Raw genomic sequence first — 20,384 nt, 5'->3', positions numbered from 1 at the left:
ATAGGGCAGTTTGTTGGGGCGGGACAAAGAGTAAATGCGAGACCACTGAGTACTGGCCCAGCAAAAATTGAAGAGCAACTTCACTTTTGTCGGGCTTACTTCGTCCCGACCCAACCAACTGCCCCTGGGTCTCCGAGGATGTCTTGGACTGGGATTGTCACTGATTCGAGGCTGGTTTCCTTTCGGGGAGTCCCTTCCCAAAAATATCCACCTCAACAGATATATGTCAACAAAGGAAAACGTGTGTGCATGATTTGAACGAACAATATTGGGCTTAGAAAAATCGGTTTTGAGTTGAGAAAAAAGGACGGTTTTGGTATAAGAAAAAACTGGTTTTGATGACGATAGTGATAGTGATGAAAGAGAAACATAAAAGTCAGAAATAAATATTAAACCAAGCCAAAGCTACCCTGGTCGCAGAGGTTTTTCTTGATTTTTTCTCCGCATGATTTTTCTCTCCTCTTGATTTTTCTCCGCATGACAGAGCTGCGAGAGAGCCGCGAAGCGGTGAAAACACGAGTGGCGAAGCGGCGAGAAAGAAATGAAAAAAATCATATTCTTTCTCGCCGCTTCGGGACTCGTGTTCGCCGCTTCTCGAAAAGATGAAAAATCAAGAAAAACCTCTGGGACCAGGGTATATAAGCCAGAGCCTATTGTCAGGCTATTGTAGCTACCACCTTTACGTGCGCAATTTCTGTACAGACAATAAAGGTCAATAAAGATAACAGCCCCATAAATGTCATATTTTTTTTAGCTAAAATAGTATTCTACATTAATATTTAGTCGTGTTACTTGGCCAGTGTTCAGAAGCCAAACTGATTTGTTCATAGTTACAATACTTCACTGTTGCCGTGCGTCTGTTCAGTAATTCATACAGAAGGCGTAAAAATCTGGTAAGAACATCAGTGACACACTTGGCTCTTGTCTCGTGAGCCACTTTTGCTGTTCTTACCACGTTTTCACGTCATCTGTGATGAATTACTGAACAGACGCATGGAAACATTTGGAATCTATTTGGATTAACAGGCACAGTCGAACCTGTAAAAACGGCCCTGTATTAAGCGGCCAGTTTTCAAAGTCTCGATTTTTCGCTCATACAAAGGCTGTCTATGTTACCTGTATCTCTGTTAGACGGCCGCGGCCGCCCTGTAGCAGTCCTATGTTTGTCTTTCTTTGCTATTTTACATGTATTAAGGGGCCTAAACTACGTCATTTTCTGCGGTATTTTACTGTGGTTAAAATGCAGTCCATCATCACTATAAAGAAATAGCATGTAGAAAGCTACTTTAAGCTGATAATCGGCCATTTAGTATCGTTAAGGTCCGTTAGCGCTTTCCAGATGTCCGCAATGTGCTGAAGTACAGTATCATATCATTAGACCACGCCCAGTGAGTATTCTTAGTGATCCTGTATCAAGCGGCCAGTTCCTCAGGTCCCGAGGGTGGCCGTTATATACAGGTTCGACTGTAAATGTATGACGCATCGATGCAAATAAAAGCACAAGAATAGTTACTATAGAACTAACTCCATTCTCTTACATATGCTAGTGTTGTAGTTTTCGAAAGAGACAACCGAAGGTGGAAACTATCTCCTTTGGTCCTACACAAAGACGCAAAGAGTATTTCAACACTGTACTATTCATTACTGAATATACCTTTATTTATTTTCAGCATAATCTGTTACAAAACAAATACGTTAATAAATTGTAGTCTATCTATAAGGCTAGTTTACAGTTATAAACCCCAAGTTACAAAAATACTGCCAATAACTGTGGATAAAGATGTACATGTATGTACCAGTGCATTTAAAATACAGTTCTGGTCAATAAGCCAGTTATGACGTCAGTATAGAAGGGGTTTTGTAATCAAGGCCACGTAAATTCAAAATGACTTTCTTACAAAACACTTTTCTATAGACAAAAATATTGCTGGGCGAGAAACTTCTGTCTTCATTTTCCTGTTTATCGAGACCGCTTGATATTTACGTTTTGTACAACTTGTCAGATAACATCAAAGGAACACCGTGAAACAAAGCTTCCCTCGAACTAACAAAGAGTTATTTAACACTGAGCTAGCCTGCTCAATCATTCTTATTCTGAATACAGAATGTAAGATAATAAAATGTGTGTGTGTTGTTTTTGTTGTTGTTCGATAAATATCATATCACTTAGACCACGACTTGCTGATTTAAAAACGCCATATATTTTATATATATTTATAAACATTCACCGCACAGTACAATTCCCTTTGTAGTAATAGCACTTAAGCCCATGAATAGATCAAATCTAATTCAAGTACAAAAACATTATTCTAACCTCTACTATTTGCCATAAATTTCTGACAGGTGTCTCAAAAGTTTGTTAACTGACTGTTGAAAGTAATTACATGTAATCCTGCTATAATTTTGCATTTTTTAATGCAAAATTAAATGCTTATAGTAATTAAAATTACTATAAGCTCTATATATACTTCAGGTTAAAAAAAACCTCGTGAATCACGTGCTAACCGATCATAGCAAACATGTAAGCAAACTTCAAGACAACCGTACCTTTGCTTATACATGTTTTTCCACGCTTAGCAAGCATGAGTTGTACAGCTTTTCATCAATTTTTGATTGGTTCATTGGAGCGTTTGCTGTGATTGGTTAGTTGCGATTACCTTGGTTTAGTTTCACAACTGTCACTTAAAAGCTCTCTAACTTGCAGGAACAATGTAAAATCCCTGGAGGGGTATGGGGCTTCCATCTGAAATGGGTGTAGATGCTCATCCTCTCTGTAAATGTCTCCTTCAAGTTGTAAATTTGCATTTGTTATCACTTAAGGTGTTCAAAACAAAAAAACAACGCTTTTACCCATCATTGCATCTTTCAGGGTTGCATGCCGTCATTAACTGAGTTGGCGGTTTACAATGATCTGGTATGAAATTATTTATATTTGTGCATCTAGATGAAAGCATTCAATGCCAACATCGTTACCATCATTTCATTTAAATAGCTTGATCTTATATATTAGTCAATCTGTTTTAGAATGGTATCATTCCAGGAGTCAAATCTTGAGCTAGTCATCTTGACTGGTTTCCTCAATAATTATTGAAATTTTCTGATGAGCATCCAATCCTGTTAATATGAAAGTCCCCAGGCTACAATCTAACAGCAGTTGATATAATTTCACTTAATGTTCTCCAGCTTCAGAACCCAGGCCCATTTGGAGGGAAGCTTGTTTATAGGGATGGCAGGAAAAGTGACAATTATACCACCTTTGTCACCTGCTGGTTGCCAGTCAAACTTTCCTTCATAACCCAACATGGTAACTGTAGTGTGATTGGTCGCCATTGGATTAACAAGAGTGAGGTTAGTTGTAGCCGGCCACTCAAGGATGATGGCATACACAGCACCAGCTTTGGACGTGAACCTAGAAATAAATGAGAAGCACAGTTATTCTCTTGGGATCATACATAATGTAAATTTTTTAAAAAGAGTCATTCGGAGAGTGACAAAGATTGAATGAGGGGAAAATTACAGGGAACAACAAAATTACCATTCAAAGAGGAATGCGAATAAATGTCAGTGTAGAGCATTAAGACCTCACTTGATCCCCTTAACCATGTGAAACATAAACACTATTCTAAAGGGTGAGTGCCCCTTTGGACAACAAAACATTTCAGTAAAAAGGAGAATTAAGGTTTAAAAATATTGAAAATGAATTTAAACTCCTATGCTGTCAAAATAAACTGAACTGTACTCCTTTCAACCTACCAGACAACTTTCTCATCAGTGTCATTCTGAACTCTCCATGGTTTGGTGCTGTAAATAGCTTCACCATTCACAGACAGCCACTCTCCCATCTCCAGCAGACGCTCCTCAAATGCAGGTATTATGCGGCCGTCTGCCGTCGGACCAACATTCAACAACATATTACCACCACAACTAACAAAAAGAGTAATAGAGTATTGAGCAACATTTTAAGAACTCCTGACCAACATTAAGCATCATGTGTTACAAATCCCAGCTGGAAAGAAACCAAAAGTTGGCTATTTGGAGCCATTATGGCCTGCTGTGAATCTAGGAATCTGATTGGCTTTCTCACTGTCAGCTATTTGCCAAATTAACCCATGATCACACCCACATTGCACTTCAGAGGGAAAGTTTTTCTTTACTTTTAATATCCATTGACATGCTTTCTATTGTCAGTTTTCATTCTCACCTCGCCTAGGCTTAATAAATAATGTTATTGAGAAATCTGATGAAGATCACCTTACAGTAGAAGCCAGTTGATCTAACAATTCAGTGATGGTCAAATACGAGCTTATGTCCACATTACGTCTGTAACCCCATGAACCCCTGTCCACTGTCATTGCATTCTCCCATTTGTGACTCTGAAGTTTGCCTTTGGTAAAACAACAACAGATAAGCAATTAGGTCTTCCTCGTGTTCATGGCTGTATACATATTATTTTCTATTAAAAACTGGGTCATTCAATAATGCAATTTGAGTTTTCATTGGCTTAGCCATCATGGGTTATGAGCCATTACACCATGCTCTACAAAACCAATATGGTAAGCATACGCACAAATTTTTGAGGCGTTTTTATTTTTATTTCAGTGTAGTTTTCTATATTTTTGTTTTTCTTTTGTTTTAATAAAACAATAATATTATTCCACTCACGCTTGTTGGATATGAGATGATTATAGCCAACTCAGTACTACACGCCTCGTTGGCTATTTACCAGCTCATATCCAATGTGTGCTCGTGGAATAATTGTTCAATACAGCTGGGTAGAGAGAGGCACTGAGAGCACCTGCCCACAAAAAAGTGCTGCAACCATGGCCACAGCTGAAACCCAGACCACTTAATCCAGAGACTAACACACTAATCATTAGGCTACAACATCTCCCACCAAAATAACCTTAACCGAACTACATTTAAGATTGATACATGTAAGTGATAATAATATATTGGACAGTTAACAGTATCAAGTCTGTCCATAGCTGTCTCTTGATGAGCCACAGCTGAAGCATGAAAATTAAAACCATTAACTCAGGAAGACACCATGGAAAATATTTGGCTTTCCTACATGTAGGAATGGATAATTAAAAGTATCAAGTCTGTCTAGAGCTGTCTCTTGATGTCCCACAGTGGTAGCATGACAATTAAGACCATTAAATTTTAGTCAGGAAGACACCATGGAAAATCTTTGGCTTTCCTCAGAATATTTTGAAAGGTCACCCATGCTTACTTCCCAAGTGTGACATCAGTCTCACTAATCTCTCACACTCAGTTCTTCCAATAAAACTGAAGACAACATTTCTAATCGTAACAATTATAGCAAATGGTCCCAATTAAATGTAATAGCCCATTTAATTATATATTTCTGAGTTGACCTTAGCCTCTCTATCAAAGTGAGGCCTGGTAACCATTCATATGAAAATGAGTTTAATTCGCATGTGAATGAAATCTCATTTTTATATGAAAGGATGGGCACCAAGACTCGCTTTGAGAAAGAGGCTAAAGGTAATTTGGAAATGGCCTATTGTCATTCAACTAACTGAGCTGAATGATGTTAGATGTACAGAAATTTGCCTTTTATTTTACTTGGTGAAAGCATGGAGGGAATGAACACAACAAAAAAATTGAAATGTTTGTTTTTGATTAAGTGATAAATGGTTTAACTAAAGTGTCAAGATTAACTAGAAACCTGAGTGTTTTCAGAAGCTATCCATATCCACACAGTATGCTAGCTATACATGCAGCTGTATTATAGAATATGGGTCAAAAAAGTCAACAAAACGTCAATCACCTCTTGTTGGGTGCATGTCCAAAACTCACATCACTATGACTCACCTGGATTGTAACGATCCTTGCAAGTGTACACTCCACCATGATGACAACGACATCCACTGCTACACCAACGATCATTTGTCACAATGGTGTCTTTAACAGGGCTTAACAGAAGGCAGGAAAACATCAGTGAGAGAGGAATCAGAACATCACTAGTACTGTTATTCATTGAAACAAAACAGAAACACTTTCAAATTACTGTGGCACAAACATTTCCTCTTGTCTGGGAAAAAGCTAGTGCACTGTCATCAACTTCAAAATTAAAGTAGCTCAGGGTATTTTAACATTGGCATTTCAGTTTTATCCTATCACCAGTCTTACATTTACCTTTCATTATAAAGCCATGCAAGGAACTCCTTGCTTTCAAAGTATGTGTCAGGTCCATGTGCACCATCTGACCACAAGTAATCAGGCTTGTATGTGTTGATCAGGTCATGCAGCTCTGGCATGAGAACTTCCTAACATGAAATATGTATTAAATTTTTTAACTATGACAAGAGAGAAACGCTGTATCTTTACTCTCAAACTCATCATATATAATTCATGAGCAGGCAACCATGAATGGCACTTATTTTAACCAGGTGGTCAGTTAATCTTAGCGCTCAATGAACAACCAAACATGATCTTAAGGGTGACATTATCAACAAGGATCTATTAGGTGAATATTCATTTCCCAGGAACTGGCCACTTTGATATAATGCTTGGTATGTTCCTTTGATAACCACAAATACCCTGACTCAGTATCGATACTGTATCACCACTGCCATATCAGCTGAAGTGTCATTTTGGATAACAATAATTATTTTTAAACACAGTTGTTTGAAATTATAATCCAAGAAACTGCAAACTGCAGAGTATACTCCAGTCTGATGTCCAAATCAAGTATCACGTCTTAACAGTAGCTAATTAAGACACAGTAATCAATCTATCTCAGTTTGGTATTAATTAATAAATTTATTTAGATTTTAAAGCCTTGAATGCTTTCGTCTATGAGTCATGCCAGTTTAGTGGGATTTTACATGCACAAGTCAGCAACAATGTGCTTGCAAACTTCACCCTCTGCTGCTCAATATTAATTCATGTTGTACTTGAATGGAAAAGAGAAAAGTGTGGAAAATTACATGACTGTCATTACAATTAAGTCACATATATATATATAATAATTCAATATCTTAACACTTTTGGTGTACCTTGACATAGTCTTGTGTTTCAAAGTGATTTTTACGATCCTTCAAATACAGAGGATGGAACCATTCAAAGAGGGAATGATACAATCCAAAAGTGATGTTGGTTTTACTTCTAATGGCAGTTGCTAGCTCCCCTGAAAATTACAGCACACATTGGTTACAGCAAAACACCACTTTTGGATGGACGTCTCAGTTATACTTTGATGGGTTATTACAACCACTCTTTTATTAATCAGTTTATCCTTCAGTGTCTAGGTACCAACAAATTGTTATTAATAAGGACAAACAATATCGGGAGCCCGGGGGAACCTGCAATGGACTAGAATTCCATCGATATTGGCCATGTATTGGTCAACACTTGGTCAATACAAGGTCGATACTTGGCTGATGTATCAACCGAGTATCGGCCAATATCTCAGTCTATAGCATTGACCAACATAACCTCCAGTTAACATTATAATTATAAGTCAATTCTGGCTCCTTGGATTCTTTGGATTGGTACCTATTTTCCCTTTCATGCAAATTCTGGCAAAATTTAGTAAGATAACGACTGGTGTGAACATTAATTAGATAGCACTGTACATGCTGTATTTGACAATCATGCCATTTAATGAACAGAGTTTTAAGTATTAGGGAAGATAAATCTTATCTAGTACAAATGTTACATACTGGTAAATAATCACAGTAAAATGTTAAATAACTGTCCTTACCCACAAGATCCCTGTGAGGTCCATTGTCAACAGAGTTCCAGTTCCATGATACATTTGATCTCCAATTTGTCCATCCTTCATGATGTTTACTGGTCAGGACATAATATCTAAAAGATAATTCAAATGTCTCAATAAAATTCAAGTTAAAGAGTGAAATTGTGAGAAATGTCTGTTTACAAAGATCAGCACTGGACTTCAAAATTTTAAGTTTTGTGAGTCAATTATTTACCTCCCAAAGAAAACATAATTCCTGCCATAAAGACATCTATAGATATTGCTGTCTCAATATTGGAAATTTCTGTCATCGTCATGACATGCATTCCAATTCCCTAACTGGGAAATAGGGTCTTGAGGTTAACGTGATCAGCCGCTCTTTACAGGATGCATGGGGTGATTAGCCCTATGTTTAAACTACTTTCTGGAGGGCAGGGGGGAGGTCAATCTTTGTTTGAACTCTACCCTTTGACAATTCAGCAAGGTTGAACTTACTAGGGAACAGAGTCCCAGCCAGCATAAACTGCACATGGCAGCTCTAGGGGTTATTGAGTTTCACTAGCCTTATGAATCATTACAATGTAGACAACTACTTTTGGGTAGAAAATGAAGCTTGAGTGCTGAGAGCTCAGTCTTTTCTAAAGGGGCAAAACCACCACATCAAATAAAACCAACCACTGACCAGTTCATTAACCCTACCAGTATAAGAGACAAAACAAGAGCTCACTCACTTCATCAGAGCTGACTACTGTTATAGTGTAAATCCTTTTTAAAACTCACTTTGCACCAGACTTTGTCAAAAGGTCAGCCCATGCATCAGGGTCAAAGAACTCCGCCCTGAACATTGGAGCAAAGTCTGCATACTCAAAGCCTGGTGGATAGTTTTCCTTCATGAATTCCACAAAGTCTACTCTCTGTTGATGCTTCCAGCGGTACCAAAACCATTCGGTTTCAAAGCTTGGTACTGAGTACAATCCCCAATGCATAAAAATACCAAACTTAGCCTCATCATACCAAGAGGGGAGAGGTCGTGAGTCCAGTGATTCCCATGTTGGTTTATACTGACTCAACACCAGGGGAACAACGGCAAGGGTAAAGATGAATTGTACACTATTCATTTCCAGCTGACAAAGTCCTGGACTGAAGTGCTATCCCCTAGTAATTCTGAAAAACATAATCAAAAATAAAATAAATTATGACATCATGAATAAAATTTCATATTATCCTCTGAGTGGCTTGGTGGCCTCATGGTTATAAGTACACTGGACTCCGGATCGAGCAATACTAGTCCAGGTTCGAGCCCCGAAGGAGACATTGTGTTGTGTTCTTGGCCAAGACACTTAACTCTCAGTGTCTCTCTCTCCACTTAGGTGTACCTTTAAATGGGTACCGGCAAATTTAATGCTGAGAGTAACCCTGCAATGGACTAGCATCCCACCCAAGGGGGAAGTAAGTTGGTTAGAGAGGCGCAGTAGCCTTGTGGTTAGTGTGCTCCATTCTGGCTCAAGCAATCCAGGTTTGAGCCCTGGCCAAGAACATTGTGTTGTGTTCTTGGGCAAGACACTTTATCGTCACACTGCCTTTCTTCACTTAGGTTTATATGGGTACTGGCGAATGTAATGCTGGGGTAACCCTGCGATAAACTAGCATTCCATCAAGGGGGGAAATACAAATATTCCTAACCACTTCATGCTACAGAAACCAGGATAACTCAGCTTGTATGCAGACTTACTACTATGCCAATATTAGACTATTCCATCTCAGCAGTAGGAGGAACAGTACACTCCATGCATGACCAATAAATATTGTGTCTTTGATAACAATAACAAGCACTCAGGCATTTCTTATGTTTCTTGTAAAAAAAAAAATGAGAGCTTCTTCCCCCAAAAATATCCATCAGATAGCAGAGATTCTGAGAGTTATCTCAGGAAATCCTTTTTTAAACAAGAAGTGAGTCTGAAGGTGAAAGCTTTTACATGGAACAAAAACAGTAAATTATGACAAAAATGAGATTGGCAGTACTCATTATCCACCAGTAAAAATTCCTACAAGCACCAGAGGTGGATGGAGATCAGCACAGTTTCTCGTCTATTAAATCAATGTGAGATGATGTTTCTTTATGGTCCCCCTTCCCAAGTCTCAGGCTTCAAAAATTATTTTTGTAACCAGCCCACCCCCAAAATTATTACACAACAAAATGGCTGACCCCCCTCCAAGTGCACACGGCCCCCATCCCATACATGTAAATTATGAAGCCTCCCTGAACATGGTCTGCTGTACGTGAGATTTTCATTCATTGCCATACCCTCCAAAGTACCTCAACCATACATTCAAAGGGTACCATCCTCCCCACCCACCCCCCAACACCTGATGACTCCATCTTCCCCGGGTGTGTAACTCGTATGTAACTTTGGCTTATGTTTTCCATTGTTTTCGTTCTATTTCCTTGATTGATACTAGTTTATTCTTACCGAGTTATTGCGTACAAATCAATAGACCAGACTCAAACAAAGGTATGCGTGCAACCTGGTGCAACAGCAGTCGATCAGATGATTTTGTCACGAACGTTCTCAGGAGTAAGCTGAAACAACATAAAGAACTTGACTAAAAGGCTAGGAATGTACAGCGTATAGCTAACACTACAATTCTGCTCACCTCAAGTAAACGTAACGTCTATTCTTCGTGGATGACACTGCACAACTTCCCCGTGATTCTTGCGGATCAAAACAAGACAATATTTAGCCATAGTACTAACTATGATTTAGCTAAATGAGATCTTCAAGAAAGCTTTTATTTAAGAATAAATTGCAGGATAAAGATAAACTAAACCTACCCCGTTTGCTGTTGTGCCCGTCAACTTAGCCTGCAGTGCAGCGCAAGGTTCTTAGCTTGGATGATATTCTCGTGATCGATTCTCGTGGATTTCTCGTGATCTTATCCTCCCGCCCGTCCCAAGTGTCAGCGGGGCCTCACGCAAGGAAAATTTGACCGTGTTTCCCCAGCGTCACCCCGTTGAGTTTTAACTCATTCATGACCATCGCGGTTATAAATATCTAAATATTTTGCTTGCGATTTCGACGAACTCAAAAATAGAGTCTGTAGACGGTATATACTTCATGTGAGAATGCCATCTATGCATCCTTGTGGAAAGGCTAGGGTTGGAAATGTTTCTTGGCGGCAACCTCGTCCCAGGGCCTTCTCCACGACGATTACGTTCTTGGGCTCGTCACGCAGGCTACATTACGAGACATGTAAGGGACCGAAATGATGATTTTTTGGTCTCCAAATTTGCCTTTTTTGCATAACTTTAACATCACCTTACATCCCTCAAAAATAAGTGCCAAACGTTATCCTGTCATGTGGTGATAGGCAGATGTAAATATCTTAATAGGATCATGCTCTTAAATACAATGATGCAAGTGTGTGCGGAGTACAGTCCCCAGTGCATAAAAATACCAAACTTAGCCACATCATACCAAGAGGGGAGAGGTCTGCGTAGGATCTGTAAAAGATCTGATCAGCAAAAATAGAATACTAGTAAAATAGAAACATAACAATGAAGCAAGGCTGATTACTACGTAGCTGCTACACCGTGCTGAGGAAACTCAAGGTCAAAACAGCTGTCCACGGTTGCAATTCTTGGCTTTCAGTTTGGACTCTACTGTGTCGTTGTCCTGTTTAGCTTTCTACATAGTAATCAGCCCGGGGGGGGGGGGGGGCACTGCCATATATGGGCTATATAGGTATGTGCCGCTGTTAAGGGTATGGTTTTCAAGCAGTTTACTCTAGGATAGGGTATATAAATCAGAGCGTCTGGGTCTAGAATAGGGTATCATTTTTCCTACAACTGAGTAGTTGGTTGAAGATTTTATCTAGACTAAGGAAACCAGGAATTGCCACTCAAAAATATAAAAAAAATCAAATCGGCGAGTTTAAATTTATGCAAATCAGCCTCAATAGTGTCGATAGATGGGGGGATTTGGGGATTTTACTCTAGTATAGGGTAGCGAAATTCAGCTGAACTAGCTCTGGTATAGGCTAAGGGTTCCAGGGTCCCAGCGGCACATCCCCACCCAGAAATTCCCAAAGTACCCCCCCCCCCCCCCGCCGGGGTAATCAGCCTCGCTTCACTGCTATGCTCTTAAAGTTTCCATTACTTAACTTTAACACTCAAGTAAAAGGCCAACGCGAGCTCAAACATCATTAGCGTAGACAAAACCGGTACTGGGAGCGGCAAAAATCAGTTTTAGGATCAATAAAAACCAGTTTTGAGATCGACAAAAAACTGATCTTGAGGTCTGCAAAAACCGGTTTGGGGTTGGACAGAAAGCCATTTTGAGGTAGGGAAAAACCAGTTTTGAGATCGAGAAAAACCAGTTTTGGGATTGGTAAAAACCGGTTTTGAGGTTGGCAGGAAGTCATTTTGAAATCAGAAAAAACCGGCTTTGGAATTGGCATAAACCGGTTTTCAAAAACTGGTTTTGGGCTGGAGAAAAACCGGTTTAGAGATCAGCAAAAACTGGTTTGAGGTTAGACATAAAATGGGTTTTGATATCCACAAAACCCTTTTAGGGTTAGGACAAAGCCTGTTTTTGGGATTGGAAAAATGTAGTGTCAGCAAGTAGTTCCTCTTCATCACATTTAATAGTTTGATTTTTATATTTTTCCATAAAAGGGGGACACCTGAACTTTTTATTATTACATACCAAGTTACAGCTTTCCTTTTATCTAACTTCTTTACAGCAGTCAACACATCTACCTATGATTTAGATTGGTCTGCATAGTTCCCTATTGCACGCCAACAAAACAGCCAGCCAAGAAGGCTTGTTTTGTTTAGATACTTCGATATTGATTAACTTGAGGCTAATAAGCCACCATTTTGATAACAATTTTTTGAAGAAGAGCGTCTAATGAAAATGTCAGCTTCCCAAACTACCATAGTGGTTAATTTACCTTTATCACCTTCAAGTTGAGCAATAGCTAAGTGTTTCACTTACTTGCCACTGCAGTCCAACAGTTTCCGTCGAAACTATGAGTAATACCTTTATGTTACAGTATCTTAAATGACAAGTGCTTCAGCGTAAACATTCACAGTTCAAGGAAATGTCACCTGCTAACAGCACATTTTCATGAAGGAACCAATTCTGCCAAGAGAACTGAGATGTAGTTCTTTAGATTGCTCTCTATGTCATTTTCATTATCTTTTCTATCATCTTTCCGATGCCATCATGGATCTCATGGACTTTGGTCTCACACATAAACGCAGGAGTTGTGACAACTTTGTTCTGTTCATCCACATGTATTTCGTTTCAACCGTCAAAGAAAACAAATGTCCACAACATTAATATCCACTACAGTTTACAAGTATCACACTTTTTAATAAACATATATCCCTAATCAAATTTTCCTGAAAATTTTCCACTAAATAAATATAGAAATCAAAAGAGAGGGCAAGAGAGGTACAAAGAGATCGGACTGGATACAAGAGGAATTCTAATGAAAAACACCACCTCTATCATAGCATTTTCATCACTAGCCACAAAATTTTCATAGGAAAATGTCCTGCAAAAGTAAACAGCTCCATTTCGATTGTTTCATAAAGATCGGCAGAAAATGGGTTGTTAGATATTTCAAAGGATATGTGGACATCTTTGTTGACATGCTTAGCTCCCATTTGTTCCACAGCACCTGCAGTGCCAGCATAGGGCCAGCGGCCTCCATCATCCTTGTCATGGCCTACTGTTATCTCGACTCCTGGGATGAGCTGAAATTGATTGTTACAAATTAAATTTAAATGCAATTAATAAGAATATCTATGTATGCATTTCCATATCCTACAATTTTTGTATAAATTATTGCAATCAAGGGAATACATGTACATTCCTACTGACCTTGGCTGCCAGCACTGGAGCAATGCAACAAAGACTGTGTAAGACAAAACAAAAAATAATATATATGTTACGGTTTAAATTTATTTTCATTTTAATTTTTTTTGAACCAGTTTAAATTTTTCAAACTGGTTCATATTTTTCAAACTTTAAGGTAGTTTAATTTTCAGTTTAATTTTCAAACAAGTACTTAAATGGAATGACGAACTTAGATGTTAGGTTAGCAACTTTGCTAGGCCCATCTCAATTGTGCTGGGCACTTTTGGCACTTTTTCAAATTTTCCAGGACCTCTGGAGAATAAAAAGGCACCAGCAAACTTTTCATCCTCATTTATCCTATCTATGCCTAAGTGGCACACAGTCGTCAGCAATTTTTATTTACGAAAAGCTGGTCAAACTCACTAGTTCTGGCATCATATATTGTTTTCTTTGATGCAATAATATTGTTTTAGCCTGATGCATAACCCCCTACCAAGAGGACCAGGACACTATACTTTGTCCACTTTTTACCCAGCATCAGCCTCTCTAGCATGTGTGACCTCTCTGGGAGCTATGCTCCCACCAACTTAGCTCTTTGAGCCACAGAGACTCGCAAGCTTCCCCACTACATTAAGGAGAACATATCAAAATGGCAATAACATCGAGCTTTTTGTTTGTGAAAAAAAAAGCGAAAAATTCCATCCACTTGGAGTATCAATGCACCCTGTTGCTCTATAGAGAACAGTGCTGTATGATATGTGAAACAAAATTAATTATGGCACATGTATTTCAGAAGTGTTCTCACCCAATAGGTTTCTTGGCAGCATGAAAATCCTTGATTGATTTTGCAACATCTTCATTAACTTTACAGTCTGCACCCTCCATGGCAAATGAACTCCTGCATACAGATGGAAATTTAAAAAAATGTGAAAATCCAGAAACTACAGTCAGGTGACATCCAATGACTGAATAGTCTCCTTCACAGCCGTTTTTTGGGATGTCATGCAAGGCTCCCCGCAAAGAAACTTTGTGGGGAACATTACGTGGCATCCCAAAAAACGGTTGCGAGAGAGACTGATGACTAAACAGTGTTGTTTTATATTTAACACCAAAAATGTTACAAATATATGGTATAAGGTTCTTCCACTTGAAAAGGGCCCTTTTTCTATAGATAAATACTGCATTGAATAATTTTTTTGCAACAAGAAGATCATCAGGTTTATACATTTTGATCAGTGAAATGTTGCAAATTGAAAAAAAATATAATTTTCCACTAAGGCTGACAGGTAACAAATCAAGACGGTACAGCTGTAGACATATTACACTCACAGATTCTTTGCAACTCCAAATCCACCTGGAAAAACAGCAGCATCATGAGAAGCTGCATCAAGGTTGGCAAGAGAAGAGATCTTTCCCCGAGCTATTCTGGCTGACTCAGCTAAAACATTCCTGACAATTAATTAAAAACATGTTGAGTCAGTTAAAAAAAGCTTATTAAGTGTAAGTTTTTGTACAATATAATAGATCTATCAACTTAGCTCAAAGCTACTTTCCAGGCATACCACTCAAACTGAGGAAACAAATACTTTAAATAGTAAATTTTTTACATGAAAGTATGTGAACTTGTAGGAGACTATTACAAAGATCAGTGGCCAAGGAGTTGAACACAGGACTACTGAGAACAATTCCAGGTATTGGCAGCGTGGAAGGTGTAGACTTGGAAGCTAAATGTGGTCTCCCCAACTGATGCTTTGAAGGCAATACTGAGTCAGGATGTTTTGTGTTAACACTACTGAGCAGAATGCTGTATTAAACAAGGACGATACGTAATTTATGTTACCCAGGTGGGGTGAGGATGCTGCCCTTGGGGAGGTGGAACCTTGCAAAAAACACCCCTTCTTCTGTTATTTCCCCTTTCATCTAAAAAGCCACATTAAGAAAATTTCAAACAAATAGACTTGGTCAAGATGATAGTCCATAGTGTTCAATCTTCTGTATGCCATTGTGTTTGTTGTTGCTATACTTATTGTAGCTGTTGTCTTTGTTGTTATTGTCACCTGTTGAACAATGCTTATGAACCTAGAGGAATCATGACAGAATAAAAGAAGTTGGCCAATTACACATCATCTTGGTCAATCGCACTATTTTATTAGTCAACAATCCATTGATAACTGACTGATATCACATCTTACCGTGTCTCACCCTCAGCAACTTCTCCTTTAGCATGATTCAAGACATGCATCTGTGGAATATCTGGTGCATAAATACTAACATCAGCTCCAGCACGGCTTAAGTGAACCAACACCCTTTAGTGAAAACACAAACAGCTGGATTTGTAATTCATGTCGGTATACAAAACAAGAAATAACATGGAAAAATGTTCACATGGCCCTATGCTATGATATTATACTTGTAAGTAGATTCTTTTATACTTTCGTTCATGTTGTTTAGAACATGACTTTTCAAATTGCTTACTTGATAACCAAAGAGATGTAGGACAAATTGGACAAATTGCAAATCATCAGAGAATTAACTAGTTAGAAATGACACACAAATTATGCTGTGGGAGAAAATAACATATTTTCTCAAATGTATGGACCAATACCCAAAGACATACTTACGCTGAAGCCTCATGAACTTCTGCACCATCAAAAACTCCATTTCCAGATAATACCTAAAAAGTTACTTACTTTAATAATCAAGAAAGAGTAACATTTCTTAAGCTTATGTTCTACCAAAATATATCTGGACTTTGACTGGTTACCAAGGATAGCATAATAAGGTTTGTGTCCAAACCCTTAATAAAGCATGCAATATGGATTAGCTCTAGATTGCAACAACAGAAAAGTGGCCAATGACTGGTCGGAATGCAGGGTTCCTTAAGAGTTTCAACATGTTTGGTGGCTATCTTCACATGCACAGCATAATCACAATGCAGGAAACAAGTAAAGCATAACTTTTCTATTGCTAAAAATAAATATTTTATTTCCAAATAGGGTTTTTCTTACTTGCAATGTGTGCAGATATATCAACATCACATTACCCATCCCCACCTTGTTAACAACCACTGATGTCAAACTCCTGACTAGTCTCTCCTCCCCCCGCCCGCCCCCCCCCCCCCTCCTTCCACACACACACCCCAACCCTTCCCCCGTATGCCCAAGGAGGGAAGGATCCTTCAAATGCACCGGTGGTTATTTATATTTCGCTCTGGGTTTCGCTTTGAGATCAGTTTGCATTTCTTTTTCCTTTGTTTCGGACTGCTACTTTTAAAATCAAACAAAGTGAAGCAAAATTCAAAGTGGTTTAAAAAAGAAACCAAAACACTAATATAAAGCCTCACATATCCAAAATATTTTGCGCAAAAACATTTCTTTATTAATCGGCCATTATACTAACCACAGCAACTGAAGCATGAGAGGTAGAACCCAAACTAAAGGCCCGAGAAGTCTTGAAAATCCCACGTCTCCTCAGCAGACGAACTGCAGAGCCCAAAGCAGCCATCTTGAACAAGAACTCACAGGCGTTCCTTTCCATGCTGCAATTGCAATAGTTCAGCAGTCTTGATTGGTTACTTTGTAATAAACCAATGAAAACTCTCGTTTAAAGATGAACGAAATACCGAGCCCGCAAATCTTCAGCAGTTTATATTAAAAAAGTAAGATGGCGGCCGCGAGAAGTTCGAATGTTCTTGGTTTAGGTAGAATTTCATTGCTTTCTCTTGGAATAACCACCGCAAGAAGTACCTTTTTAGCGCCTGTGAGTTCATTTCCAACAGTCGGTCGTCATAGCATTCACCTGAGCTCACCAGGTAACATAAGAAATGCCTTGTAAATTTCGTTAATAGACGCTCACTGCAAAACTCTGCCCTTAGAATGATGTTGTGACGTTATTTGCAAGTTATATAGTGTGGAACTTTGTCTTCTTATTTTCCAGTTGATGGAAGATACCATAACACCGCGCGAAAGATAAAGCTTCGCCGTTTTAAATTAGACCAGTTGAAAGCAAAACTTGACGTATGTATCATAACCCTGAAATAACCCAAATATTAGTTTTGTTCAGATTCACTTGTTTATATATATGTATGGGGAAGGAAAATCTGAAATGTCATTTGTTTGAAATTATTACGACCAAGGGATAAAGAACTATTAATTTAAAACTTTCTTGGTTGATCTCAGCAACCTCTCCCAGTAAATGATGTTTCGTGATGCCTGTTTTTATCTACATGTAACACAAGACGGACATCCTAGATTACCACAACAAAACTTATTTCTGTTTTTACTTACTTGACTTGAATTATGTTTTTGGTTGTTTGTTGCCAGGTAATAATAAATCATCAACTTCCCCGACTTTGAGTTAGTATTTTATTATTATTATTATTATTATTATTATTATTATTATTATTTTTGTTTACCTCCATCAGAGATTAGACGAAGAACAACGGCCAACTGGCTGTATACTATGCCCTATGAGAGGTGATGTGGAAATTGACTACAAAGTAAGTTTTCCCATGGTCAGTGTATAGAGAAGGAAGATGTCTGTTTACAAACATAGTTCTTGTTATGTAGATATTTTTCAGGAAAAGAACTCTCTGTTTCACTAGCCAACAGTTCTCTGGTTGGCATAGTGATAACAACAAGTAAACATCACTAGCATCCTTCCTATTGGAGCATGAACATCTAATTCCAATTCCTTAGAAGAACAGCAATTCTCATCAATTCTCATCATGAACAGTAATCAGCTATCACAGAGTGAGTCTCTGCAGACTGTAAACCATTTAATTAATTTCTTGCAGAATGTTCGCTTGCTGTCCCAGTTTGTCTCCCCACACACCGGAAGAATATATGGACGTACTTTGACTGGTCTGTGGTAATCTTAGCTCAATGATAATATTTTCCCTCTTGTTTTCTCTTGCCTGAACAAAAGATCACTTTGTTGACTGCAAACTGATGCACTGGAGTTATTAATCTAATAAGCTTGTTGATGACTTTAGAACAACTAAGCACATGAAAACCGTCATCTACGTGGGATTGAATAGCTTACGTACTGACAAACCTCTTTCTTGGCAGGTTTATGTGATAAAAAGCAAAAAGAAATAGCAAGAGCCATAAGAAGAGCAAGAGCTATGGGTATTACTTGATTGATCACTCTTGATTTTTTTTCCAGTACCTAAACTCAGATCAAAACTGTTTACTTCTCTTTTGTGTGTTTCTTTCAGGTTTCATGCCCGTGACAATGAAGTACCTTGATTTTCATGAAGATCCAAAGCTATTCTAGCAGCAATTTTGAGTGGCTTTTGAGTAATTTTAAAAAGCTTGCATCTGACTGTTCTAACTTGTAAATAAAATCAAACATTGATCCCTTGCAATACAGTTTTCTTTTTAAGGTTTCTTGTTACCCCTTTTGACAATGGGATGGGAGACAGGCTAACTACAGAGTACTGACAGAGATCAGACAAGGATGCTTGTCGTAAGGGTACACAAAGAGAGATTGAATTAGTTGTCAAGAACAGAAATTGACATTTAACAATCTCTTTTGTGTTGGACGTGGTTCATGCTTGGCAGTCGACAAAACAAGCTATTGCCTCATTTCACATCAAACCTGACCTCCCAAATACAAGGTGAATTCATTGTAACAAGTCAAACCAATGACCTGGTCAACTGCTCCACAACTGAGCTATAGGAGACTACAGAGAGCAGGCATACAATTACTTTACTTACTAGTATCAAATGCGACAAACTTCCTGCAGACATCTAAGATTAGTTTTGTTGATAAGCAAGGATCCTTATAAGTAAAGGGTTTTTAAAACAATTTGAAGTAAAAACTAACGGTAAAAGCCTGCGATGTTTCGACCGAACTTCAGTCATTATCAAGCTTAAAAGTGAAGATGAAAATTTTGCGTCAGTATAAATATAAAACAAGTAAAAGTAAGTAAAGTATGAAAATATAAAAAAGGGTGTTAAGAACAATCAAATGCATGCAAGAATAACATAATTAAAATTGATTAAAAGCTAATTGAGTCTGACTGTACATTGATACTTAGTCTCAGTTCATTAATAAAAAACGTTTCATAAAGGAGACAGTCAAACTTGTTCTTGCACTTTTTTAAGATGGTAAAATTCTTGCTAAGATCCTTGGGCACATGAGAATGTTTCACACGATATGCAAGGAACAAGAGGAAATAAATTGTGGCAAATGTAAAGGTCAGTAGAAACATGAGAACCATGCGAATAAGCAACAACATGGAAAGGTTAACCAAGTTCTCCCAACAGAAGTCGAAACTATAACCACGTAGGTTTGGCTTTTATTGGGAAAGTGGCTTGTATCAGTGTTTTATTATTAATATCCTCTATTTTTAGATGTCTGGCAATGTTCTGATTAGTCTGAAGTGTCAGCCATCATCCTTGCAGACAATGTACTGACATTTCCCTGCACTTTTCAATGAAATGCACTCTTAATTTCATGACCCAACTTAAGACTATTTTTTTTACCCTGCTTTCAACTACTTGTTATGTCGACAAAAAAGAGACCCTGAAATGAAACTAGTTTTAAAAAAATGTGCAGATAAAAATCTACCAATCACAATCCACATAAGTCACATTCTGAACCTTTTGAAGTGAACTTTTGTTTAGTTCACGTGATATTATTTGAAAGCACAGTGAAATGAGGTCACTCTAAGGAACATTTCCAACCATGTGTAAAGCCTATACCAAACAGAAACAAGTAAGAATAACCAGAATCAAAACTATAATACTCTTTTTTTGCCCCAAAACTCCCATACACACCTACAA

General features: G+C 38.2%; 3 protein-coding genes across 5 annotated transcripts in view; 1 reads left to right on the top strand and 2 right to left on the bottom strand.

Annotated features, from left to right (window-relative positions):
* LOC145478514 (alpha-L-fucosidase-like) overlaps nt 1-10,953 on the bottom strand; it is a 77,493-nt gene extending 66,540 nt beyond the window's left edge. The window contains exons 1-10 of one of the 2 annotated variants that reach the window (XR_014048276.1): nt 10,560-10,953; nt 10,382-10,439; nt 8,507-8,890; nt 7,733-7,839; nt 7,026-7,156; nt 6,163-6,293; nt 5,839-5,939; nt 4,252-4,384; nt 3,754-3,924; nt 1,875-3,409 (exon numbers count right to left, since the gene is read on the bottom strand). Coding sequence is in view for 1 of the 2 variants with exons in the window: in XM_081456564.1 (XP_081312690.1) it covers nt 3,166-3,409; nt 3,754-3,924; nt 4,252-4,384; nt 5,839-5,939; nt 6,163-6,293; nt 7,026-7,156; nt 7,733-7,839; nt 8,507-8,844 (1,356 nt within the window). In the remaining variant the exon portion in view is untranslated. Of the gene's footprint in view, nt 1-452; nt 3,410-3,753; nt 3,925-4,251; nt 4,385-5,838; nt 5,940-6,162; nt 6,294-7,025; nt 7,157-7,732; nt 7,840-8,506; nt 8,891-10,381; nt 10,440-10,559 lie in introns of those variants that run through there. The other variant, XM_081456564.1, reaches the window with a different exon arrangement.
* Nucleotides 10,954-12,374: 1,421 nt separating this feature from the next.
* Nucleotides 12,375-17,139, bottom strand: LOC145478525 (ES1 protein homolog, mitochondrial-like). 2 transcript variants are annotated; one of them, XM_081456579.1, is made up of 8 exons: nt 16,993-17,139; nt 16,215-16,267; nt 15,786-15,899; nt 14,923-15,042; nt 14,399-14,491; nt 13,618-13,651; nt 13,370-13,490; nt 12,375-13,034 (listed from the first exon to the last, which is right to left on the bottom strand). In XM_081456579.1, exons 1-8 carry the CDS (start codon nt 17,128-17,130, stop codon nt 12,910-12,912), a joined length of 798 nt encoding a protein of 265 aa, XP_081312705.1. In that variant the 5' UTR covers nt 17,131-17,139; the 3' UTR covers nt 12,375-12,909. The 2 variants fall into 2 exon arrangements, with proteins under 2 accessions (XP_081312705.1, XP_081312704.1); XM_081456578.1 differs by lacking the exon at nt 12,375-13,034 and having other exon boundaries at nt 13,069-13,490.
* Nucleotides 17,140-17,185: 46 nt separating this feature from the next.
* On the top strand, nt 17,186-19,092 carry LOC145478528 (uncharacterized). The gene is made up of 6 exons (XM_081456583.1): nt 17,186-17,404; nt 17,530-17,609; nt 18,017-18,091; nt 18,389-18,455; nt 18,663-18,722; nt 18,812-19,092. Exons 1-6 carry the CDS (start codon nt 17,257-17,259, stop codon nt 18,868-18,870), a joined length of 489 nt encoding a protein of 162 aa, XP_081312709.1. The 5' UTR covers nt 17,186-17,256; the 3' UTR covers nt 18,871-19,092.
* Nucleotides 19,093-20,384: the final 1,292 nt, after the last annotated feature.

This window comes from Orbicella franksi, chromosome 2 (genome assembly GCF_964199315.1).
Source record: "Orbicella franksi chromosome 2, jaOrbFran1.1, whole genome shotgun sequence".
NCBI classification, from domain to species: Eukaryota; Metazoa; Cnidaria; class Anthozoa; order Scleractinia; family Merulinidae; genus Orbicella; species Orbicella franksi.
Note: the sequence above shows the minus strand (reverse complement) of the source record. Positions and strands in the feature narration are given on the sequence as shown.